This window comes from Cupressus sempervirens, chromosome 11 (genome assembly GCF_028749045.1).
Source record: "Cupressus sempervirens isolate cs-2001-9-10 chromosome 11, ASM2874904v1, whole genome shotgun sequence".
Lineage (NCBI taxonomy): Eukaryota > Viridiplantae > Streptophyta > Pinopsida > Cupressales > Cupressaceae > Cupressus > Cupressus sempervirens.
In genome coordinates this window covers 436,082,573-436,109,941 of record NC_143128.1, presented here as the reverse complement: position 1 = coordinate 436,109,941, position 27,369 = coordinate 436,082,573, and the positions used below count along the sequence as shown (strand labels likewise).

Genomic DNA, 27,369 nt, shown 5'->3' with positions numbered 1-27,369 from the left:
AGCAACATTGTGCAAAGACCGGTGAACTTCAGATCAACACTAGTAGAAGTGATGTTGAGAGTCTCGATAAAATGCTCATGGGACTTGGGTAAACTTCAAAGGGTTATAACCACAATGTCCTCTTACTTCATCTTGTGTCCAATGGCAAGCAATATATCATGGATTTCCTAAATCTTATTCAAGTGTTCCTGGAGCGATTTTTGCTCGATCGTGATAATAGAAAATAGAGTTTTCTTGAGAAAGAAGGCTCTACTTTTGTCTGAAGTCTCATAAAGTTTCTCGAGATGCTCATCTTGGCAACTATTTTTCCGGATGGAATCTGAGGGAAGGGAGCTGATCATCAGCTACGAATAATTTGAGAAGCATCATTGTCTCCCGATTATTCTAATCCCATGCAATATGATTAGGATTAGCTTGAGTAGGTCGAGTTGCAGTACCTAGAACCACTTTATTGTTGTCGCGATAGTCAAAGATGGTTAGCATCTATTATTTCCACGTGCAATAATTGCGACTGTTGAACTTCTGATTTCCCTCGAGCATAATATTAGTCAAAGATGCCATATCATGTTTTTTAGGAGGAAACATGAAAATCAGTGAAGGTACGTACTTAGAGGTAAAAATGGAAGACCTAGTAAAATGAAGAGGTACTCAAAAAAGAGCTCAAAAACCCCAGAAAGAATATGCTGTCAGATTTTGGATCAGTTGGCTCAAAAATTGAGGCACCCAAGAAAAACGGACAACCTAGTTGAGATTTTGAAAAACCCACCAAGAATTTGTAAATTTTTTTTGATCCGGTATAGAAAATCAGGGTTTCGACAAAAAATGGCCCTGGCTGCAAAAAACACCCCAAAAATGGTGGAAATATGCAAAAAAAAACACAGTTTTTGAGTGCGAATCTGAGATTGAGGCTTTCAAAAACACTTGATGTCACAAAATTGAACAAAAATGACCATAAATCAGGCAAAAATGGCCGCTGTTTTTGCAGGATAAAATGACCACAAACAGATTGCAAAAAAACACATGAAAATTGGGTGCGATTTTTACTAGAAATTACAGATGACAATTGCAGAAAAATGGCCGCAAGTGGTAGACAAAAAAAGCTTTTGTTGAAGCAGATATCACAGAAAATAATTTCAAAAAATATTGCTCTGATAATTATGAACAAGAAATTATAATATTTTTCGAAAAAATTCAAAGAATTGACTTATACCATTTTACGAAGTAACTGATAAATATTTGCTTGATATTAACAATTATCAAGAGATAAATATCTACAAAAGAATGGAAGACATTTCCCTAGGAAACAATTGTAAGGAATGGAAACATTCTATTCTTGATACAGGAAACGAAATATTAGAAACATTCTAATATTTACAGGAGATTACAATAGAAACCATTAAATAACAAATAATAATAATAGAAACTATCTATTATTGTAATACGAAGAAGATGCAAATTGCCTGCAGAATGTGGGATCTTAGACAACACACTAGTTTTGTTTGACAAAATGCACCCAAAAGCATAATGAATGATTTTTTTATCAAGTACTGTAGTTCCGAACACTGTTGCAGCCATGGGCTTGAAATGTGAAGGCATAGATAAGCACATGAATTGTTCGGGAATTCCCCAAAGAGGTGTCATTCCAAGGAGAGAAATGTAATGATCGGTTGCAGAATATTCACAACTGATTTGTCCAAGGAGGCATGAGAAATATGTCACACTAAAATGGGAAGCTTTGGAGCAGTGTGTGGATGACCCAGAGTGATCATCAAAACAGTCCTCCAAATTCGGCATTCTGCCCTTCTTTCTACCAAAAACGAGAGGGATTGGAAGCTTGATTATTTGATAGGTAGTATAAGTACCTTCTTGTGATGTTTGATATCTGATGTCTTCTTGTAAACCTCCAAGCCTGTGACATTAGTAATGTCAACAGTGGATTGGCAAAATAACGGGCTTCCTAAATCCAAGATTACAGTGGGCCTTATGTCAATTATAAACAATAACAGAAACAATCTATCCTGATATCTGGGAAGAAGCCCATTTAATTTGATTACAATTGATATTGATATTATCCATATTGGTATGACGGCTGTTAGGTGGTGGATATAGATACTCTCTGTGCACACAAATTTCATTGAAGATTTTTTCTAAAAGACAGGCATGCCAGCGCCAACCCCTATACCTTCGATAAAATAGAGATGACATGGTTTCATGGCCTTTGGATTTTTACTTAATGCTTAATATGGCCTGTATCCCCATGAATCCAATAAATGCATGCCCTCATTTACCTGGAGATTGAGAATGATTTCTACATTGGTTTACTGTGGCAAGGAGGCACCTCTCATGTGTAGGAAAAGGAATTTCAGAAAGATGAATGAATGCTTATGACCTTCTGTAGATTTGGCTCCATTTCAGACATGGGTTTTAAAATGTGCGAACCCAGGTAGAGCACATGAACTGTTTGACAGAATGTCGCAAAAACATGTCTCATGAAATGCAATGATTGCAAGATTTTTAGAAAATGGATTTATGTGGTTGGTGAGGATGAGGATGACCTGCAATGGAAGCAGAGTCCTGCGAAAGGGGTGTAGTGAGGTTTTTCCTAGATGGATACAAAGTGCTGAAGCTCAACCAAATGCAACAATTTTCCTAGCCAAGTTCGATGGACATTCTGGCCTTATGCAGCTTCTCAACTCTGGCCCAAAACCTGAGGGAGGAACCAGGTGTAGATTAATTGCTGTTTTGGCCTCATGAAGTTTCTTAATTCTGGTCCAAACCATTTGAGGTTCGTTACATTCATGCCCCTTCGCTATGAAGCTTGTGGGAGGATTATAAATCCCATATACGGATTTGTGGGGCTCCAGTGGACTGGCAAATCGCATAGCGTCAAGTTGCAGTAGGAAGTGTTCTCAAGGGACATCAATTACAAATGGAGGGACCTCTTGACCCTCAAACTAAAGATTCTTAGATATAAAACCATCTTCATTGAGATTAATTGATCCAATTTTGATGGACAGACTCTCAAACTGGGGATTAGGAGTGATCAAGCATCCTCTGCATAGAAAATGAGCCACCCATTTAGAAAAGCTTGATGTTACCCCCAATTCTCAAGTCTGCAACTTAAAATGGCCCAATGCTTGTCCATAAGAACTTGATTCAATGTTTCAGGTAGCCGAGGAGGAGAATCAAATGAAGGCCTGCAATAACAGCAGGATTATGACTTATCCAGTCCTGGGTATAGTGAAGGAAGAGGCTAACATTGGACCTGCACAAGTTCAAGTGAGTAAAGAAACAGCAGCTGAAGAAATGTTTCACAATAATGATATGGAGATTTTGAGAGATGACAGCCATTGTAAAGAGATTGACGAGAATGATGCGGAATTAGAATATAGACTCGGATCTCCACTTCCCACGAAGCAGGACAGACCCTCCAAAATTTTGAGTATCTTGCATATTACTCAAAGTCATGTAACAATGAGCATGATTTTGTTGTATCGAGAAAAGGATCAAAGCTATGCTAATTACTTCTCTTTTGAAAAGAGGATCAAAGTTGTGAGCGAACACTTATGTTTATATTGGATGGTTGCCATCCTTTTATCCCTTTCAAAGTGAGGAAAGATATTGGTGTGTACAGAACAGGTTATAATGTGTTACTTGCAATAATTTAGAGGGCATGATATACTGGTACGAAATCATGAAAAGATTACTCTACTCAAGAAAACTAAGTGTTAATAGAAGGAAATCATTGCATGGTATTGTGTTTTTTATATCATGGTTGACATCGAAACTTAAGTCAATGAAGAAGACGATCGTACAAATACTCATGGCATGTTCTTGGTTTCATAAAAGGTATATATAACTAGCACAAGATATGGTAAGTATGAAGATGCCAACAAAGAAGAGTGCACATAATTTGATCGTGCCTTATGCAAACACCCTCATTATTTAATCTCAATTATAAGAGGATAAGATGCTATCAAAGAACATGTTCCTAAAGGTTAAGTTTTTGGTGAATGAGTGATTCTTTGATCAACCTAAGACTCAGTGTCGCCTACTTTGTCAAGATCAATTATTCAACTGTATAGGTTTGAAGTTTTATTTTTATAATTAGTGACTTTTTATAAATAGTGACTTTTGTCACTTTTTGTCATCGTTAGTTGACTCTTTTTATGCAAAAATTATAAGGTTAATAATGTCCTTATGAAGCCTATAAATACAAGACTATTTGTCTTGTAAAAGGGTGAGACTCTTACAAGGAGAGTCTCTTATGGAGGGGAATTTCTAGAGAATTTTGTAGAGGAACTTTTAGAGAATTTTAATGTTTGTATTTTGTACCTTGGGGTTTATGAACTAGAATATTTCCAAGAAAACAACTAAGAATGCATTTGGTTTGTATGTTTTGAAGATGATTCTTGGTGATTATTATCAATTTTTTCATATGTCAAATTGATAACCCCTTTGTGTACTTACGTGATCTATCTGTTTGACTGATATATGTAAATGATGAAACACTATCATACCCTGTTACCTTGGTTTAGATTTGATTACTCCTTTCTTTGTTTGTGGGAATGTGTTTCTTTTCTTTCACCACCATCGTATATCAGATGTTGTACTTTAATCCCCATTGCATTTTTTATCAGTCATGAAGTCTTACTTGGTATTCACATGTCTTCCAGTAAGGTTTTGTCATACACTTCATTTAATTTTATCTTGTCTCCTTCTGGTACACTGAAAATAAGCACCCGTATCATATGAGGTAGCTGTCACTCTCAAATGCAAAGGTTGGAATTGATGGAAACATTGTCATTGATTTCAAAGGCACATGGAAGAGTGTGAAATATTGTCATTAGGATCTAACATGCGTGAAGCCAAAGCAATACTCAAGATGTCAAGAATAAAACAAGATTGCTCATATTAAACTCATCAATGTCAAAGGGAAAATGATGTGTATCCTGGAACAAGTCATAAAGTCAAGAGAGCAATCAAGAAGGAATATTTAATAAGAATAAATGGACATCAAGTGTTAAAGAATCATAAGAGATGATGGAGCTTGGAATATCAAGTGATTGACCACGGGAAACTTATAATAATAAATATAACCGAAAGAAGATTATAGAAACAATAAGTATTAAAATCAAATATGAATATATTATATCATTGAGTGTATTTGATGACATGTCAGCAAATGATAAGGACAAGGATATGCCATGACTAATATAGAAGCTGGATCCGCTTACAAGCTTTAACAAAGGCAGTGATATCTTTGAGAGAAGCGACAAATAGACAAGAAGAGACAATTATGGACTTTAGTTACACTCACAATATATACAATACAATATATATATTGCAAACAGTGATATCTGATATGTATAGGGTGCTTTGAAGAAGTAAAAATATATTCATTCAAAAGGTATAAACTTATGCTGGAGCACAGTAGAGAGTCGCTGGGGGCATAAATCAGAAGAGATCCATGTGATTATACAAGACAAATAAAGCCGTCAGGTGTCTTGCGCTAAAGTCATCACAATGGAATAGAAAGGGCATCCTTATACAAAACTATGAAGTTTACCACAGACAAAGCCCCTGAACCAAATGCCTATCGATGACATAATTATTGATGAAGGAATATAATAAAGGTTTGATATATATCATGGAGTGACTAAGTAGATTTACAGAAAACCCCAAGAAGCTGTTAATACTGAGCAAACAAAGACTGCAATAGACAAATAAGTATTGAATGAGACCAGATGTTATATGCAGGAGAAGAATATTTATCACAGATCAAATGTTTGACGCATGCCAGAGAATATAATAGCCACTGGTGTTTATATTATTGGTGTTCGATATTAAAGACGACAAATAAATTGGGCAAAGATGAGGGTGCAGTGGTGTCTTGCAAGTTATTGGAGTTTGTATATACGGAGACAAGGAAGAGAAGACAGGCAGCTATCGTGCATATCCCAAATTATATTTGGTAGTTTGAGGACAAAAGGCAATCAGGTGTTTATGCGCAGGGATAAGGAATCTGAAGTTGCAGTGATATTTAATGGAGGAAAGGTGCAATGAAGAAAGACAACATTAGAACAAAGAGGTTAGCACATAAATACAAACCATGATAGGGAATGTGTAAGTAATATTACTGGTTCAGGCATATACTCCAAAGTCCAGTCAGCAATATGCAGCAATTGGAGCTAAACAAACAAAATCAGAATGTCTATGCTGCAACAAAGAATGATATCATGAGAGTCTTTGAAGACAACCATAAACAAGAGACGATTAACTCTGTAGAACAAACTTTGACGGGAAAAATAGAATATCTAAGATACAATTTCAATCAAAGGAAATTGTGGATATGTGGCGCCAGATCTAAAATTTATGCGCATTCAAACGAAGCAAGCCAATTAAATGATGGAAGACAAATACCATAGTGAGATTAATATATGTGAATGAGGGGCTCTAGATGAACATATTATGCAGTTGACATCTACGACTATGTCAAGAGTAAAGCTATTTTATTAAAACAATAAACTAAGGTTATTAAGCACATGAAGAGGTGCCTGTTTAATTTGTCAGATTTGAAACAATAAAAGAATTCATAATTACAAGGGTGTGTCTTTTCATTTTAAGAGAGACAATCTTTAGAAATAAAAGATATAAAGAGGGAATAAGTTATTTGAAAAGAAAAAAATATAAGACGGAGCAAAGAAGAATATAAGTGAAAGTGATGATGTGCTGTGCTTAAAAGAAGAATATGTGGAGAAATAAAGTAATAAAGAAAGAGAAGGGGAACTCAGCAGTTTGAAGTTGAGAAGAAAAGTAAAACAAAAGAAAAGAAAATACATATATTCAGATTTTTAATGGAGAGAAGGCAAGGTAAAAGTGTGGATGAATGTAAAAGTGTGGATGAATGATATTTGTTATTTAATAATCGGATTTTTATCTGATACATAACCTTTTTGTATACAAGGAAGAGTGAGGGATAAAGTAAAGTGATATCGGCTGATTTCAGAAAAAGGGAAGGGTAAATAGATTAAGACAAAGATAAGAAGAGAAAGGTGTGCAACAAAAATATCCATCATCAGTTGGGCAAGCAACATTGATAAGTGGAAGAGAAGTTTGTTTGCAGTGGGTCGGTGTTCACAAAGACAGCAGTGGGAGTTAGTGCTTCCAGTGGGTCGGAGCCTGTGAAGTCTGAGAGTTGGAGCTTCCAATGAGTTGGTGCTCATAAAGATAGGGGTTGGAGCCTCTAGTAGGTCAAAGCCTACAAATCATTGTAAAAGAACAAAGTTTATATAAAAGCATTTATTGTCGTGGTTTTCTTCCGCATTGGGTTTCCATGTAAATCTCGTGCTATGTGCATAATTGTTCATTTCACCATTTGAAGTTACTTGTTTAGATAAAAGTTTTAAATTGGCAAATTGGTTCACCTGGCCACCCCGCTCCCCCCACCTCCTCCTCTCTTAGTATAATTGTGTGCTCTTTAGGAATGTTTGTCACTGCTTTCTGGGCAAATAGGGTCAGTTGAAAAAACAATTGCAGTGACAGATATGTTAACCAACAAGGCAGAAACATAGTTGAATTGCCACATTAGTACCTAAACAAAAATGAAAATTAAAGAATTTACAAATGTGCTAACCTTGAAGATTAATACCGAGGATCCGATGTGTATAAATGAATTTACCGTAAAAGCTTTAAGATAACACATGAAAAGTTTGAGATATTTTACATGAAGTTTCCTTCCATTTCATTTAGGCACGCTAAGATTTTTCCTATATGATAAAAGCATCTTTGCAATCAGACAAAGTATGCGTGGACAGTCCACTACCGTTTCTTTATTGGAATGCAGTTTGTCTTTCTTTTTCTGTACGCTTTGAATGTAATATTTGGCTAATTGTAAGCTCTAAGCTTTAGGCTGAGGATAAGTTATACTAATGAAAGAGTTATTTGATAGATGAATTACTTTTAAGCTTTGCTTTTGTTGTCTGTGCTGACTGAATCAAATTTCTTCATGTAAAAGCTGCATGAGGCAATCATGCAAGAGGAATCTACATCATTTGAAGAAGGAATTATTATTCAAGAGTTCAGGAGAGGATTTATTCTAGGTGACAGACTTCTGCGCCCTGCTATGGTTAAAGTGTCAGCAGGACCAGGCCCTGCAAAACCTACAGAAGAATCTGTAAATCCAGTTGAAGATTCCGAGGAAACAGTGGTGGAGTCTAGTGTTTCTGAATCTTCTAACGATTCTGAGAAAGAGGCGTAGTGTTCTGCTTCTCAAATTTTGTAGGCTTGTATCTGGCAAAGATCATTATTTCTGTAGAAAGTAGCCTAATTGGCCCTCAGCTGCTGTGAAGAAATATCTTCAACTTTGTTTGAGCCATCTCATTTTTTACTTAAAAGAAGTGGATAATCTGATCCAAGTGTATTGTTCCGACCTTCTTTCAATAATTTATTACAACTTGCATGTGCCAATTTATTATAAACCTCAGAGAGACTCCCGATTGATTTTCGTGATCTCACAAAGATAAACAACTTTTTGGAAAGCGTACTTTACCTTTCTAAATGTGGAGCACCTGGGTCTAGATCTTGTAACTTATGTCTGCAGTTTGATGTTTCATCGTTGTTTTATGCTGTTCATTCAACCGTTCTACACAAGTTCTGGTTATTAGTCGGCAGTTAGCAATCAAGAGGCGTCTGGATGGTAATCTAAAGATTTTGCTGTTCAAATGGAGGGCCATTTTTTCTTTCTTACGTGTATTTATTTATATGCATTTCCCAGGGACCTTTTCTTGTTTAAAAGAAGTCATTAGATGTGATTTTGAAAACCATTGTTTGGATAGCTAGCCATCTTGTCATAAATAAATTTAAAATCAAATGATGCTTCGTAAGTTTTAAAAAAAGATTACAGTTGAATGTGTGAGTTTTTACACTAACGTAATTTCTTTCAGGTAAAAATTAGCCGCTTGAGCTTCCGCTTAATTCAAATGGTGAAAATACAATCTTGTTTTCACCACATTGTATTTAATTAAAAAATTTAATTCGCATAGGTTCCAACGAAGAGCAGCAATCACGTCCGCACCGAGTTCAGAACCCCTGGCTTGTCTGCCATATTTTCGTTTTTCATGTTAGACTTTGATTCCTTTGTTCCAGCGGAATTCAATGGCAGGATATATTTATACAACTGAATAATCGAACCAAGACAAGAATATACCCTTGGATGCTTGTAAGGAAATATGATTGACTTGACTTTTTACAAGATTTTTTTAAAAATCCTAATTAAGGAAACCAGAAACATATTGTACATTTTGTACCACTGGAAACGTTTCATCTGTTGTAGCTTTTTTTTGTAGCCCAATTTATCTGGTACTTCTTACATACTATGCTTATTATTAAAAACTGTATTCACTCACATTTAGGGGATCCTTATAGATGTTTCTAGCTATAAAAAATGTCGTTGCTTAATTGACGATTTTCAATGAGATCAGTTTATACTCGCTGATATAAGGAAGAAGTATCAAGAAGCGGTGATCTTGAGATTTGTAACTACCGTTGTTCAATTTTAACTAGCAATTGCACCCCAAACAACGTGCAACGGTCATGCGCATAGGAAGCTATACTCGAATAAAGTGTAGTAGGAAAATTTGGAATGAAATTAATTTTAGGCAAGAGGATAACTGATTATAATATTAGAAGATGTGTCAATCATTGGTTGGATAAATTTGGTTATGTATAATACATTTGTTTGTTTGGTTGTCTTTGAAAACATAATAGAAAAATGGTGTCTTTATATTGTTGAGTAAGTATCAATGTGCAACTTAAATAGTTTAATATATAATTTTCTTACCATAAATATATGAACTAAAAAGTGTTGCTTTCTTACATCTTCTTAATCATTTCATAAAAATAAACTTAATTGACTTAACAATTAAATCAATTATTCAATTATGATGTGTCTAAAAACTAAGTTTTCTTTCCATATATCCTTCTCATTCCATTTGAAAATGAATAAATTATAGATGTATATTGTGAAAATATTTAGTTTCATAACATGTAAACTAAAATTATCTTTCCCTTACTTGTTCCACCTAGCTATTTAGTTTCACGGAGCTTACAATCAAGGATTATTTTGTTTTAAATGTTCTCCTTACTATGAGAAAGGGTGTCGATAATAGTTACAATGAGACAATAAGACAAGAAGTAGTTCATTCAAATGACATTTACATTTTTTTAATATCTTATATAATATTGTACTTGGAACAATTCTATTTTTTTTTTATCATTATCATTCTCACAAATATAAATTAACATTTTCTACCTATCATCCTTGCAACTAATGATTACTTTGTTAACCAACCTATTTTTTATTTAAAAAAAATATTTATTTTCAACTATTCTTTCTTTACTTCTTTATTCCATAATAATTTTTAATCTCAATCACATGGTTTCTATATTTTATAATTAATAACTTATAAAAACTCTCATCTCTCATGATAACAAATGACACACTTGGAAGAAGCATTCAATCTAAAGAGAAATAGATAATCATAGTATTCCATAAAATCACACTCCTTTGAAGCATTTTTCTAAACAATCCAAACACCTTTTATTTTAAAAAATAAATGCATATGCTTGTTTCAAGCCAAGACTACCTACTTTAAGTCTACATTCACAAATAAAATCACTAACTTCTAATTCATTTTAATTTTAAAGTCAAAAGCTCATATTGAATTTGTTGTGACATTATTATAATTTTATTATTTTTTGAGATGGAAGGGATGTGACAACATAACAAGTTTGTCATATTCTATAGAATGAGGAGTTGCTATTTCTCTCTCTTTCAAATTTGTGGATTAAAACATAAAATGTACTAATGCTAGATAACAACTATTGCAGAAAAGCTTACACCCCAACCACATTAATGAACATTTATTCATCATTACAATATATTAGTTCAATTATAAAAAAAAAAAAAAAAATTTTAAAAATTGATTTTTAATTAAATGATACCTCATGAGGGCTACTAATGCAAATGAATAATAATATTGTTAGTTTTGTAATTTCTATAATTTATAAAATCAAATATTTTTAAATGCTTAATTAAAATTGTGTGAGATTTTCTATAATTTATGATTTCAAATTTATTAATCTCTAATTAAAATTGTATGAGATTTTCTTCATTAGGTTTTTAGTTTTCCAACCTACTCGGGAGAATGAAAATCAGATGGTACATTGAAACACGTACCGAGGTATATCTTCCAATCTCAACTAATAAATTTATTGTCAAGTCAAATCTATTGGAGCTTAGCAAAATTAATTCCTTTGCGCATATTTAATGTGATATGACCATCTGGGTCTAATTAGAATAGTCTGCTTGCACATTTTTAAGCTGATAGGCTTCACTCCCTGAGAATCATTAACCGAATTGTTCGGATTTCTTCGAATTTCTTAGCAGTCTTACCGGTTGGAAGATTTGTTATTTCGGAAAAGAGTGTTCGCTGCCCAATAGTCTTCGATCACGTGGAGTGCAACGTCAGCCTTCTTCTGAGAAACTTGACAATCCGGTCTTAAGCCAGAAAAGCGGTATCGGGAAATGACTTAAAATTTTTGTGACTGAATTCCCGCATAGGAATTCCGAAGTTGATGCTCTCCATCACAGAGTTCCATCCACTGTGCGTTAGAAATGCTCTAACAGAAGAATGAGACAACACCTTCACCTGCAACGCCCATCCCACAATCAGCCCTTTATCTTCAATCCGTTCTAAGAACCTATCTGCCAAAACGACGGGCTTTCCTTGTGCGACATCCTTTCTCAACACCCACAGAAAAGGCTTCCCGCTGCTCTCCAACCCCAGGGCCATCTCTTCCAATTGTTTGTTCGATTTGACGGCAATGCTGCTAAAGGAAACGTATATCAGAGAAGTCGGTTGCTGTGTGTCCAGCCATGAAAGACAGCTCTCGTCCTCTGCAAACATACTTGTCGACCGGAGGACATCTTTCTTCTCCAAGAAGTTGGGGAGAAAGAGGGGACCTACTGCTGTTGTAGGACACTCGTTTACTGACAAAGCTTCTACTGCTTCCATCCCTTCCAACTCCTCCACCGTGTTCACCAGCACGTAATCTCCCTTGCTTGTGTTCTAGGTACACAAGCTGACTTTGATACAACAGACTCTTCACTAAATTATCAGATACACTCTCCGCGCGGTATGCTGAGAAGAGGTCGGTGGGCAATAAAGGAGAGAGATTACCCGACAAGCATGTGATCGCCTTCTTGGCTTCTTACACTGAAAGAAACCATGTGCACCACTTATATAAAATGTTGAAAACAATACACATCAAATATTACATGTAACCAAAATGGAACATCGACTGAGGCCTGTTTATCATGAGATCTACACACGTTTCATGGGAATATGTTCATGAGAGAAGCAAGTCTGCGTTAAGCTGCGTAATCAATGCAGCTGTGGAAAATGTCCACAATACAACTATGGGCAGGCGGAGATTGAGGGCCAGTTGGTGCGTGCAATGCACGAAGCTTTCAGTGATAACACAAGTGATGGGAGGCACCTCTGTTAGACTGGCGACCAGATGCTCCTCCAAAACAACACAATCATAGCGAAAGTCCTGCTCTTCCTCGAAGCCGTCCGGGACTGTTAAAAACCGAACTTAGGAAACTTCCACCGGAAACCCATATGCTGGAGCTGGTGTGAAAAGCGACTGTCAGTAATTTTGATGAAAATCCCTTCGATTTTTATCTAAAGGCAGCTATTTATAGCGCGAATGCACAATTAAGAGTGTGTGCTTGCGAAGGTAATTGATTCTGCTGATTATAACTGGTTATACAAATGATAGGGTTTCTTGATTTTGTTTTTGTTGGTGTATTAATAGATGAATCAGAAATTTAAGGCGACAGATGTATTGTTGGAGAAGGATACTTTTGTGGTAATGGTGGAGCCTGTAACCAATTGTGCTTTCATTATTAGTCCCTGCTTATATATAGGCAAGGAACTAATGTTCCCGATTGCTTCATGCAATTAATTTTTTCAGTCAAAACTAATGAATTTCTAAAGTTGAAAATTCATTTTATTTTAAAATTAATTTCTTATCAATAATTTCTATATTTCCATTGGCTAAGAGTAATTTGGCTGGGGTAAAATCATTTTTTTCCACAATAGAAAATTAGAAAAACGTATGTCTGGAATCTTCTTCAAGTTCTAGATTTTTCCAAGGCACCTTCTTCCAACATATAGTGCTGGGATACCCTTGTCTGCACATGCAACAACTTAGCCTTGGTCTACACTCTGTTGGTCATGGCTTCTTGTCACATATCAACATGAAAACAAATAATATAATTGGAACTAATCACAGAATATTAACAAACAATCCTATTCCCAACCTCTCCCCAAACTTGGTGTTGTTTTTTTCCAAAAGTTTCCCCATTTGTTGAAGAGGGTAAATTCATTTCTTTGAAAAGGCAAATTCCCATTATAGTTTTAGCATGTTCAACTCATACAACCCAAAAACTAAAATTCTGGTAGTTTTTAGGTGATTGTTCAATACATAAATCCCTCTAATGGTGATAGATCCCTTGACGGAAGCACCAAATCCTCAGCCTTATTTTTGGCCTACCTAGTCCCTTTCTCTTCCCACATGTTGGTTGATCTCTTCCTGGGATTTTCTCAAATTGTGTGGCTGCTGCAACAGATCAACCATTGCCCATTCAATGGTCACATAGGATGTGTTGGTATTTGCAGTTATCATGGTTTGCACAAAAAAATAAAATTAAAATCTGGGGCTGCAACTAAGAAAAGAATCAACACCAATTTTAGGGCTTTTGGAAATTTAATATAAAGAGGGAAGATAATCATTTACAAGAGCGGTGGGGTTCACTGCATTGTCGTTACTCGAGTTGAACCCCTGACCACTATTTTTCTAGTTTGAACTTTACCTTTCAAGAAAATCAAAGCCCAAAATTTGAGATGGAAAAAAGCCATATGTAAACAAGAACTTAAATTTAAAATTAGAATTGTCAAACTCGTCAAAAAATTCAAATCGAAATAATAAGAAAAACTTAAAAGCAGGCGTTTATCACATTAGCTCCAGCAAGAATGATTGTATTAATTTATGTCGAAAACAAAAGAGTAACTTCCAAGCAACTATAGGTGGATCATTCAATTCTTATCACAAATACAAGACTTTGAAAATTTAAGTGTAAATTTGTTCCTCAATTGAAATTTCTGAGCACAAACGAAGTATCATCATTTCAATCAGTGATATAAATAAAAAATAATAATCTGAAAAGAAAATCACAATTGAAGAGCCCCACGCAAATGAACTTCCCACAATTTCTGAAGATCAAACCATTTCTGTAATGCAAATTATTAGGCTTTAAAGCATTGAAAGTAGTAGTTGTATATTAGAAGACTTCACCAATTTGGTCTAGACCTGGATACAATTCTATGACAATAGATGATACTTCAATTTGGCATGATAATACTTCATGTGTGGCTCTACTTGCAGTTCTAGCGATCAGACCTACCTGTTGTTCATCATTATAACATTTTGGTTGGCAAATGACCTTCCCATCTACATGGGCACCTGAAGTAATGTTGGCTAATATGTAGCTTTACACCTGTCAATTGCATTTGATGGCTTTACATGCCAATTGCATTTTGCTTCCAAAATCTTCATTTCCAAATTTCTCACATATTTACATTATAGCCTGTTCTCCCATGATAGTTTTAAATTCAATTAAAAAAGTCTCTGTTGTCAATATTTTAAAAGAGTAAGTTATATATAACTATTAGAATCTCAACCAAGAAAATCCAACACAATATTTATTTTATTCATAAATTGAATTTAGAATTAAATTAAATGAAATTAGTTTAGTTTTTTATTAGATTTTTCTTAAATTTTATTTTCTATTTTCACATTTAAATTGAATTGTGAGCATAATCTATTTCTCTAAATAAAATCATTTCTATAGGTTTCATTTCTTAAATATAGAATAATTTTGATAATTCAAACTATTTGTTTGATAGAACTAATTATTTCTATTAACTTATATTCAAAATATTGAAAAAAAGCATATAGAGTGACAAATTCAGGAACGAGCTCTAACAAACATGTACATAAAGATATGAGGTTATGAAAAAAACTCACCCAAGTGCAAGAAGGGACGATGCATGTTCCTTTAGACACTAGTAGTAATTCATCTAGCATTTTACATTATCTATCATTCTTTGTCTTTAAAGCTTTTGAAATAGGTAATGGCATTTGACTAGAAGGCATCTTAATGAAAATTCTAATTGTCAAATTTGTTTATATGAAGGTGAAAATATTTGTTCCTCCGCATCTTTATCTCTACCCTTCATTTTATTAAGCACTTATGTAAGAGAACGTCTTATCTTCTCACTCGAATCCCAATGCTTATGGTAATGCCAATGAGCTTATACATATTTGTTTACTTAAATATATTTGAAGAGCCCTTTCTATCATCATTGTCATCTAGATATTGGTATTATCTTCATAGTTAGATCTTTGAATTAATAGACCATGTTCCATTATTAAATGCTAATTTATATTACTAACATTTAATATATATCAAAAAACTTGAATTATTTTAGTTCCTTAAAAGTTGTAGGTATTGTGTCGAGATTAGTCAATCTAATAATTTTTCTTCTTCTTATCACAATAGGCAGGGACTCTTGCTTCTCAAAGTGCTTGTTATTTTTAGTTATTCTTGATTGAATCACCATAAGGTCTCATGGATGAAGGCAATCAAATTTTTTTTTTTAAAAAAAAAACCTAGACATGCATCGCTAATAAAAAAATTCAAGCTAATAGAATTCTTCATAAGTTTCACTGTCATAGGAAATGGACAAAATGAAATTGAAGGGCCAGACAAAATATTATCCGATTCACTTTGAATGACCACTTTTAATATTTTATATCCTTCATTTAAGAAGTTCTAAATTATTTTTTCCCTAATTTAGTCATATGTCTTTAGTCAGCACAAAATTTGGTGCATGTTGTATGTTTCTTAAAATATTAAGTTAAATTCAAGGTTAAAAAAAGAATATTCGGTTCACTTTCATTATTTTGAATTTGTGTGAGGATATAATTTTTTTACAAGGAATAATCTGGAAATTTATATTTATGAGATATATATATATATATATTTATAATAATAATATTATTAATTTCTATTTAACAAAAAATTTTCATAAAAAGATGGATCTTCAAAATTGTTAAAATATACTTTTCAAAAAAATATAATCTTGAAGTGTTAGAATAAATGATAAATTAGAAATAAAACTATAGAATCAAGATGTAAAAAGATAAAATTTGTACAATTAAATCAATTAATTACAAAACTATATAAATATATCAATAAATAAATAATTTTATAACTGAAATGGTTAAAAATTGATTTAGCTAAAGAATATATATCATTTATTTTCAAATATATATATTTTAAATTTTATAATATATAAAATATTTTAATAATTGTTAATATCAATAAAGAAATAAAAATACAACTACAATCATACTAAAAAAATTTATTATCATCTCTCTCGTGTATGTGGCCACTCGATCTCAAAAATATTGTAATGCTATCTTATATTTAACACTATCGGCATAATCCTTGCACCTTCAAAGGTGCAAGTGCTAGTATATATTATAAGATCATTTGAAACTGAGCACAATGACCTCTTTTATAGTTTACATTCATGACATGACATTAACTATCAACCCATGCTTTCCAATACATATTTTTTTAGGACTTTACCGACTGTTATAAATGCTAAATTGCATCTAATTAGAAAACCCAAATACACACATCAAAACTAGAACCTCATTTTTTTCGTGTTCCTTTTTGTTTTTGCCCTTAGCTCAGCTGGATCTGAAGTGGATTCATCATTTGCTTCCGAATATAGAATCATTTCCACTTGAAAATAAGTGTTGCTAACTTAGTGCATAGATTTTACTAGCCAACGCGCATAGAGCATGAAAGGTTTTATGTTTCAAATAGATGATAGATAATTTATTTGTAAGAGTGCATCTATTGTGACCATGTTGGTGGCTTGATGTCTACTTTGCACAAATTTCACAGCTTGATAGTTCATAGTGAAAGGTCATGTTTTGGTACACTTTTGAAAGGACATGGCTATCCTCCCTACAAATTGCACCATTGACTAAATTTCAAAAAAAAAAAAATACAATGACTTTTAAAAAAAATTCTTAGCATTTGATCTTCATGATCTGTATATTTTGTGATTGAAAACAACAAAATTTTTGAGAAAATTTTGCTATGTTTTCGTGAATCTGAAAAAGAATCATGTTTGACTTTTTTTTTTTTTTTGTCTTTGGTGCATTTTGTTTCGAGATTAGCCAATGTCCTTTCAAAATGCCTATGTTTTTCATTGGATTTTTTGGGTTTACTTTATCAACATATGATAATGATGCTTTTTGGGTGGTTTCCCATCTATAATAGTCTATCGGCTAATTATCTTCATGTTTCTATGATTATATTACTAGCAATTGCACCCAAACATGGTGCACTAGAAGATAATAAAGTGCTTGAAGAATTTGGGAATGATTTTAATTTTAGGTAAGAGGATAATTAATTATAATATTAGAAGGTGTGTCAATCGTTGGTTTGATACATTTGGTTATGTATAATACATTTGATCATTTGGTTGTCTTTGAGACCCAAAACATAATAGAAAAATGATGTCTTCATATTGCTGAGTTGGTGCAAGCTATGTTATTGATCAATGTGCAACCTATATAGTTTAATATATAATTTACTTAAAGAGTGTTTCTTTCATACATCTTTTTAATTATTTCATAAAAATAAACTTAATTAAATTCACCCAAAAATTAAATCAATTATTCAATTATGATGAGTCTAAACACTAAGTTTTCTTTCCATATACCCTTCTCATTCCATTTGAAAATAAATAAATTCTAGATGTATATTGTGAAAAGATTTAATTTCATGACATGTAAACTCAAATTGCCTTTCCCTTGCTCTACCTAAGTTCTTGTATATGGGACCAAAATTTGGGGCATTGTCATAAAAAAGATAAACAAAAGTTTTTTTTTTCCATTGGATTCTTTTCGGTCTATTTTATGGGCATATGAGAATGATGCTTTTCCAGTGGTTTTCCACCTATAATAGTCCATCGACTAATAATCTTCATGTTTTCATGATTATATTAATAGCCAAAATTATGTTTGACACCAATTGAATTCCAAATATAGATAAGCTATTAAATAATTTAGGTTTGCTTAGACACATTTATCTAACAAGATATGCTAATATGTGGAAAAGACTACTTTTTTTTAGTTGTAATGTTTATTGTGTTAATTTTGATTCAAATGATATATGCCTCCTTTCTAGTGGTACCCCCTTTTCCAATTATTGAAGAATTTGTATTTTTAATTGCATGCGTTTCTCGACAAATATTAGCCCATCTTCGCAGAATTCGGTATACATATGTAGCCATGTGTAATAGGTTTTTTATTTTTCTTTTTATTTTTCCATTTTGGGATGCATTTCTGTAAAATAGGATAAATCATTATGATCTACATTAGGTTCTTCTAGGATGATTTGTTGTTAAAAAATAATTTGATGGCCTTATTTAGTGTCTTAAGGAATTTATTCACTGGATTTCTACCATTTTATAGTTGTGAAGTTTAGGCATGTAGTAGTTCTTAGATTAAAAAATATATAGAATATATGAAGAATTCAATTTATAATCTAAATCTCAAACTCATTTATTCACCAGATTTCTATCATTTTATAGTTGTGAAGTTTAGGTATGTAACAATTCTTAGGTTTGAAAAAAAAATGAATAGATGAAGAAATCAATTTATAATCTAAATCTCAACCTCACTTATTGAATAAAAATAATTCAAACTTCTATTGACATGCAAACCATGGACAATCAAATAGTGGGCCAGGATATTCAAGCTTTTAAATTCTAATAAAAAATATGCTTTACATTTTAACTTGTATGCTTTGGATATGGTTGAGCTTGATGTTTTTCTTGATTATCTATGATTAGAATAGTTGGAAATAAGAAGCATCAATGTGAAAAATTAACTTCATTAATCTTTGACATAAGAAGAAAAAGGTGCCTTGCAAGATATTACTTATAATGAAGACAAAATCAAGGTCGAGTTAGAGCAAGTGCAAAATGCTACAAAAGAAGGCATAAAAGAAAAAAAAAGATAAGTTGAGACAAATATAAATTTAAAAAGAGGATTATTTTGTTTTCCTAATAAGTTAGGAAAGCTAGTAACAAAGGGCGAAGAAACAAAGGAGGCTCTAGAAATAGAAAAGTTCTTTATGTTGGCATCCCCATCATTTTGAGAAGCATGAATCACTGTGGCATGGTGATATATGAAATTGTCAGCCAATCAATTTGGATCTACATGGAATCAAAGAAAGTGTAAACTAAAGAGAAGATGGTATGAAGTAGAGAGAGATTGTCCACCTTTTCCTAATGCACAATTATAAAGAAGATTACACAATAGACTTAATAGGGCTTAAGCATTAAGTGAGTGCAATGATCCTTTGTGATAATGCTTAGGATGAGCTGATTTGGAGGAATGTGATAGATGATGCCTGATAGTAGACCAAGTAGACAGAAATGACATATGTCAACATACATAGACCAACAAAAAAAAACAACTTGCATTGACTTGAAACAATAATAAGGCTATAGTTGTATGTGCTAATTGTGGGCCTTCACACTTTAATTAAATTAAACTTTGATTAATATGTTTAATTTAGCAAATTCAAGTCAATATTAGGAATTAAATGAAGTTCATGATTAATGCAAATTAGGGATTTTCTGCATTTGACACTTAGGTCAAGTAGCGATTATTAGAATTAGAATTGTCTAGTACAATAGGACTTTAGGTAAGATCAATAGATTGAAATTGATTGAGCATGGCAATGTGCCAATTTAGGGGTATTAGATTTGCCCCTCTTTGAATGAATATGCAAGCAACACGTTGATTCAAAGAAATCAAAAGTCTGAGAATATAGACCAAGAAGTGAGATTGATTCCGAGATAGATAACATAGAAACCAATTGATGAGCTTTTAAAGGTTATCTCCAAAATGAAGCTTAGCCTTAGGGAATCTAGATAGAACACCTAGATATCAATGTGAAAGAACAAAAATGATCAAACTTCATAGAATTGTTCCCAGAATGAGACTCAATTCTAAGGAGTCAAGGTTAGATTGCCCCGATACCTATCCATTAGACGATGACAAGATAATCACTATTCATAGAATTATCCCCAGAATGAGGCTTAATCCTTAGGAGTTAGGGTTAGACTATCCCGATACCTATCTATTAAATAGTGATTGAAAGCAAGAGTTTAGAATTATCTCCAAAATAGAGCTTAATTCTCAACAAGAGTTAGGATTATCTCCAAAACAAAGCTTAATCCTCTAGAGTCTAGATAGAACACCTGAATATTTGTCCATAAAAGATAACAAGATCCAATCATGAGTTGTAGAATCATCCCTAGAATGGGGCTTAATTCTTAGGAGTCCGGGTTATATTGCCTTGATACTTGTCCATTGATTATAAGTGTGATCAACTAATCAAAAGATGAGATAGATGACGTATGATGCAAGATTGGGGGGGAACAAAGATGCCCCTAGTGACAAGGACATAATGTTCAAATTGAGTTGAAGCTAGTTTTGAAAGGTTCAATGATGTAATCATCCTACCCCCTTGGGAGCGAAATAGAAAGATGACACACCAGAATAGTGATGTGTGAGCCATATATTGGAAGACACTAAAGTGATATGAGATATAGAAGAATGTAGAATAGATTATAAGAGTGTGAATTTTTTTTGGAGTGGATTCAGAGTGATTTTGAGGTCCAAAAGACCAAGTTTGACCTTGGTTGACCAAAGTTGAATAGAGTTGACTTTTCCATAATTTTTGGAAAATTTAAAGAAAAATATGATTTGAAAATATTCAAAGATTTAGAAAGCATCAGAAAATGGATTGCACAAGTGTTCAATCATGTCATTTGTTTGCATTGTTGTTAGTTGTCATTGCATGTATTGAGTATGTTTTTGCACATTTAGGAATGGTATGATGTTTCTCAAGTTAGATATTGATCATGTTCCTGTCATTTTCGTGTTTGCAAGTTAGCTTTCTGAACGTCTCTTTTAGATTGCACTATCCCCCTTTTGAAGCACTGATTTTCCAGTTGGATGTCGCAGACATGGCACATATTAACTCCCTCAGCCTTTCACATCTTTTCTAAATCCTTGATCTATGGGTGAACCACGATTTGCTGACTGCACTTGTAGAGTGTTTCTATTTAGAGACAAACACTTTTCACTTGCCCCTTGGAGAGATGATAGTCACCCCCGAGGATATATACAAGATTCTACATATCTCATTTCACAGACCATGGGTGGTGTATGACACACAACCATGGCTAGGTACATTGGCATCAAGGGTCATCTTTCAGGAGGATCTCATCATGGGTAGAGACATCATATGGGAGGAGCTATTGTAGACATATGGTCTGACCCATAGGTTGGCGACAATACTTCTTATATTTATCAGCTACTTTTTAATGCCTGACTGAGACTAGCACAAACTCGAGTTTGGTGGGGATGGATGCTATAGAGGATATTGGATTAGCCAACATGTTTCAGATGGGGTTAGTCTATGCTTGCCGACATGTACTATGAGATGCATGAGATTGTGTATCATAAGAGGAAGAGCATGGCCATAGGCATCTATGTTCTTCAGGTGTGGCATTGGAGAACTTGGCAATTACTAGGACCATTTGTGATGACATGAGGCAGGACCATGAGTTGTACATCTACAAATACTGTGGATAGATGACTCAGACAACTTTGGGTAAGACCAAGTAGTGGCGAGGTCAGCTGGTGTTGAAAATAGATCGATACAAGTATGATAAATCATTATTTTGTCACTAATGTCAAACCTACTATTTGCTAGTAAGACATCTGCTTATATGTTTTAAGTACTATCACTTGTTTGATTGATGAAGAGGATTTGATCAAATGATGTAACAATAGAACCACGAGGAAAGGTTGAGTTATAATATGAAAAGGAGTACAAGAATCAACTAAGGTAGTGATATCATAGTGCATTGGTAATCTACTTATGGTTGCAAAGGTTGGTTACATTGAGTGAGTTCAGAAGAACAAGTTAAACACATTTTGTCTACCAAGCTTGATTGAGTGGATAGTAGGTGTCAAGAAAAGTTAGTGCAAGCTGAGTAGAAAATTAGTTGGAGTAAAGAAAAAGTCTATTTTAGTGTAAGCCAAGTAAAATAGTTGATGCTGAGTATAGTTTAGTTGATATCGAGCACCAGTAAACTTTAGTTAGTGCTGAGTGTTTTTACAGTGGATGCCAAAAAATGCAGTATGTGCCAAGCATCAGTAGCTAGTTAATGCCAAGTGCTAGCATTATTAGAAAGATCATGAATTTGATGGATTTGAACTGACAAGTTTGTTTTCTTAGATTGTGTGAACCATGTGGAAGATAAGATTGATGAGTTGGTGGCATAGAATTCATGGTAAACCATTTTGAGGTGAATTCAAAGAGGATTGAAGGAGAAATTTTTGGAAGGGAATGAAATGAAATTAGGAGTAGATTCTATCTATCCTAACCCTAAATTGGACGATGGAAGATGAATGACAAAAATATCTTAACTCTCTATTTATAGAGATGGCTGGTCAGAAGCAAAGGTTGTCATGTGCGAGAACTTAAGGAAGACAAGTAGTCTAGGGTATTGCTTCATTCAATGACCTAAGTGAAGAGTCTGCATTGGCAAGTTAAGAAAGAAGGCTTAAGGGTATGAATGCTTGAAGGGTGAAAAAGCTATCAAAGCTAAAGTGTGTGAAAGCCAAGCAGAATGGAGGATTGAAATAGAGATCTCTAATTTGCAAATGGAGTTGTAAGTTGTTATCAAATCAAGCCTTACTGTTACTGTCTAATAATTGTATTAGTCTAGGGTAAATTGTTTGGATTAAGGTTGATCTAATAGTCATTTTTAAATCCTTTAACTGGGTGACATTCCAAGTGAATGGTTTAAAGTCCTCTAACAAGGCTCACTCCAAACAGGATGATTGAAATCCTTTAACCAGGTCACATTAAATAGTGTGTATTGTAGCCTTTAACAGGGTTGGCCTTTCACAAGGCATCACTTCAGAAGAGTGAGAAAGAGTAGCATGTTACTGGTGGTTTTTCCCAAATCGGATTTTCACATAAATCATTGTGTCAATTGTGTTATCGAATCTGTTATGTTTCATGCTTACATTTTAGCAAATTGATTTGACAATAACCTACAAGTTTTAAGTGATTGCATAATCTTATGGATGCATGCATGATGATAAATGTTTTAAGGGTTCACTAAGCTATGGAAAGTTTTAATAGTACATTGGGACCTTGGATAATTGATTCACCCCCCCAATTATTTTAAAGAATTCCAAAAATCTAGATGACTTAGTAGTAGTAGTATGGCGGCCGTGGAGAGAGATTGAGGCATGGGATGACACACAAGTTGAGCTTGGACACATGTTTGCCTCTCGACCATTGATTGGCCACTCGATCTAGGTGATTGAGAGATTTCCACTAACTCATGTGTGGTGATTGTAAGATCGGGTGTAAGAAATCTCATAGGAGTACTGCACGTACACTTGTTTTTCCTCAAATGTGAAGGGGATGGTTGGTCAGACTAGAGCAGGGTAGATCCATGATTGATGTGCTTTCCATTGCGATGACTCAGTGGGATTACATGGCAACAGTTGTAGATGGAGGGATGAATTCAACATACAAGGAACACTTTATGAGTCATCCCTTCCCTCTAATTACCTACCTAGTGGGGATGGTAGTGCCTGTGCATCCAATGTAGGCACCACAACAACAATGACAACATCCACCACAGTTACCACAACAACCACCACAATAGAGACTAAGACAATGCACAACATAGTTGCACATTCCTCCCCAATAGATGGGAGATGATCTAGGCACTGGTGGTAGTGGGTCTAGACATAGGAGATATTGAGGAGAGATGGGCACTATGGGTACCATTGGCAGAGTACACAGAGACATCATGTTGAGCAGAAGAAGCCAACTGAGAAGCCTAAGCCCACAGTAGGTGATGAGGAGATGTAGGATCATCCTGCACTAGATCCACACTAGGATGCCCTTAGGAGGACACGAGTAATTAACAGAAATACATTGACAACTGGCTGAGATACAAATATTGCTGATAGTGTGGGATATGTGCCTAGGGGACCAGGAGTGAGAGATTCAATATCTCCACACAGAGCTAGAGCAACAACAAGAGGAGACTTGATTGCAAAGTGCTTGGGAAACTTACTAGTATGCTGAGTATATCGCGATAGTGCCAGAGGTTTTAGAGTAGATGCCTAGATTTTCTAAGTATGCGAGAGCATCATATGGGGTACGATGACTAGTGAGACCAAATGCCCTTCCTCTTGCTCCACTCAGGGATGAGGGAGAAGGGACCAATTATATTTTTCTCTTCTGATTTTATTTTGGCTATGTATCGACTGATGTGCTAGCATCATTTTGTACCATTTTGAGATCGACAGTGCTCAAGTAGTGCTCATTTTTGTACTAATGTATACTTGAATCCATTGTAGAGATTTATATATGAGATCTTTTGATTCAAGTATCTTTGCATGTGTCACTTTTTCTCTTATAATTTGTCATACATGAGATGTTAATGATATGATCGATTGAATGCAAAAATGATATGATGTATGGATGTAGTGTAGATGAGATGAATATGAAAATATGTATGTGAAATGCAAAATGTGAATGAATTGACATCTCATTTAGGTTTCAAGTTTTGTTGATAATGATAGGTATTCTATGAAGATTAAGAGTACTAACCAAGGAGCTGAACACTTGTTCAATCGTGAAGAAACATGATACTTTGAAGAGACCAACAACCTCTCATGTCAAAGGATGGAAGTGAAGCAGTGATCACAATGCTGTCATATGCCAACAAAGTATGCAATGTAGCCCTATGTTAGATGCAACCCTAGGTTTGGTTAACAAACTCATAAAATTGTCATCACTAAGTCTTTAGCTAAACCCACAAATGTCATACAATTCTCACTGACATTGTAATCATGAGAATATGAATATGGCACATGTCCTAGTTTTTTCAAGATTAAATGTAAGCATTCGAGGCACAAGAAGCCAAAATGACCAGGACATTTGTCCCTTTTGATATAGAGAGCGAACATAAGCATTAGAGAATAAACACTAGGATGAACATAATGTTTCTTGCATGTAGACATACCAGACACACAAGAAATCCTTCTTATGCTAAGTATTTAGTAAAGATTCTATCCACAATGATCTTTGCATTCATAACTTGAGACAAAATTGTGTTAAGTATACTCGCAGTGACCCATATGTTCACTTAGTAGGGGAAGTATCAGTATTTACTATAGCATAGAGGATTCACTCAAACAAGAAAGGAAAAAAACCAACCTCAGTGAAGAGTCCATATAAAATGAGTCAAGTTACACATGGCCATCCAACACGAGATAGGGGCTCTTATAGTGGACATCCCTTTTATATGGATGCTTCAGATCATTGGAACTAGACCATCAAACAAAAAGAAAAGAAAAGATCATGCCCCTAGTCCTCACTTCTCTAGTCGAAAGAGACATCCTCAAGTTGCTCAAAGGGAAATGATAAAGCGAAAGCAAAACACCAAAGAAAAGCTCATCATATGTAAAAAAAGTTCAACATTTTCAATTCAGTTTTTCTGTTATAGGATTGATGTCAAGTATCGATGTTTAGAACAAATGAGAAAGAAATTTGTTTAGTAGGAGGATGATAGTAGATAGACTCAGTTAGGACAACTGGTGATTGACATGAAAGAGATTTTCTTTGAGAGGAATATATGGAGTGACACAAGCTACAATAGGCAAATGTAGTTAGAACAACTAGTGACTGATATGAAAGAGATTTTCTTCAAGAGGAATCTCTGGAGTGACGTAAGGAATAGTAGGCAGACGTAGTTAAAACTACTAGTGACTAAAGCAAAAGAAATCCTCTATGAAACTATATGGTGTTGCCCCTGAGACTATGACAAGATTCAATTCATGGATACATGAGCAAGAGCAACAAGAAAAAAAGGAAAGCAATTGTACAATAGCTAGAAGATGCGCTGCAAGATGTAGAATTTGGAACAAGAGGTGCTTGTTTACCAAGTTTTCACCTTCTTGGTAGAGATTCTTTCTTTGCTACCATTATGCCTATTTGCTAGATTTTCATCAATGGCACTTTTTTTGTTCTTCAATTTTTTAAAAAACTGTCCCCCATTGTTAGTAATGATGGATGATGGCATACCATACTTGTATATGATGTAATTCAAAATGAATAGAGCTACAATTTTGCCATTTTCTATGAGAAAGGAACTGCCTACCCATTTAGTGAAGTAGTTTGTAGTTGTAATGATGAACTTATATCCATTTGAAGAAGATGGGTGAATTTAACACACAAGATCAAAGGCCCATTTTTGAAATGGCCATAGTGTGATAGATGGAATTAGCTCCCTGGTTGGAGTGTGAATTATATTTCCATGGAGTTGGTTTTGTTTGTAGGACATGGCATATTTGATTGCCTCTTGCTCCATAAAAGGCCAATAGTAACTAGCTCTGATAAGTTTACGAGCTAGTGTCAAGTTGTTAGAGTGAGATCTATAAATGCCCTCTTGTACATCGATTAATGCACATTTGAACTCATTGGGTTCTAGATACCTAAGGAGTGTTCCATCAAGACCTCTCCTAAACAAGTTGTCAACAATAATAACATACCATGAAGCACTGTGGATAACGTGAGGTTTTTTTGTTCTGAGTTAGATTCTCTAGAATTGTTTGGTCATGTAGGCAAGAGTAAATACAATGGTAGTGAGATGAATCATTTCCTACAATATAATAGATCATCTAGGATTTAGGTGAATTATAGGCAGAGTAGAGTAAAGTCTCCACTAGGAACTTGTGTCAAAAATCATTCTTCGACATCTGTAACATGGAAGCAAGAGTAGCCATCACATCAATCACTTTGATGTCTGCCCGAGGAATTTGCTGAAAAGTGGCATGAGCAAAGTATTTCTTTAGATCATCTACCATTTTCTTATAAGGTATCAAATTCTCATCCTATTTCCAATACACATCATTGACCTAGTTGATTACGAGCTCTGAATCATCAAAGATATTCAATTTATCTACTCTCCATTTGACTACAATCTTCATGCTATTGATTAGGGCTTCATATTCTATAATATTGTTTGTACA

General features: G+C 34.2%; 1 protein-coding gene and 1 long non-coding RNA gene across 2 annotated transcripts in view; both read left to right on the top strand.

Annotated features, from left to right (window-relative positions):
- LOC149530293 (uncharacterized) overlaps positions 1–8,480 on the top strand; it is an 89,914-nt gene extending 81,434 nt beyond the window's left edge. The window contains exon 3 of the mRNA XM_089811449.1: positions 8,018–8,480. Within this exon, the coding sequence (XP_089667575.1) occupies positions 8,018–8,260 (243 nt within the window). The 3' untranslated portion in view covers positions 8,261–8,480. The remainder of the gene's footprint in view (positions 1–8,017) is intronic.
- Positions 8,481–11,177: 2,697 nt separating this feature from the next.
- LOC149530292 (uncharacterized) lies at positions 11,178–13,088 on the top strand. The gene is made up of 2 exons (XR_016359163.1): positions 11,178–11,243; positions 11,447–13,088. It is a non-coding gene; the product is annotated as an uncharacterized LOC149530292 (long non-coding RNA).
- Positions 13,089–27,369: the final 14,281 nt, after the last annotated feature.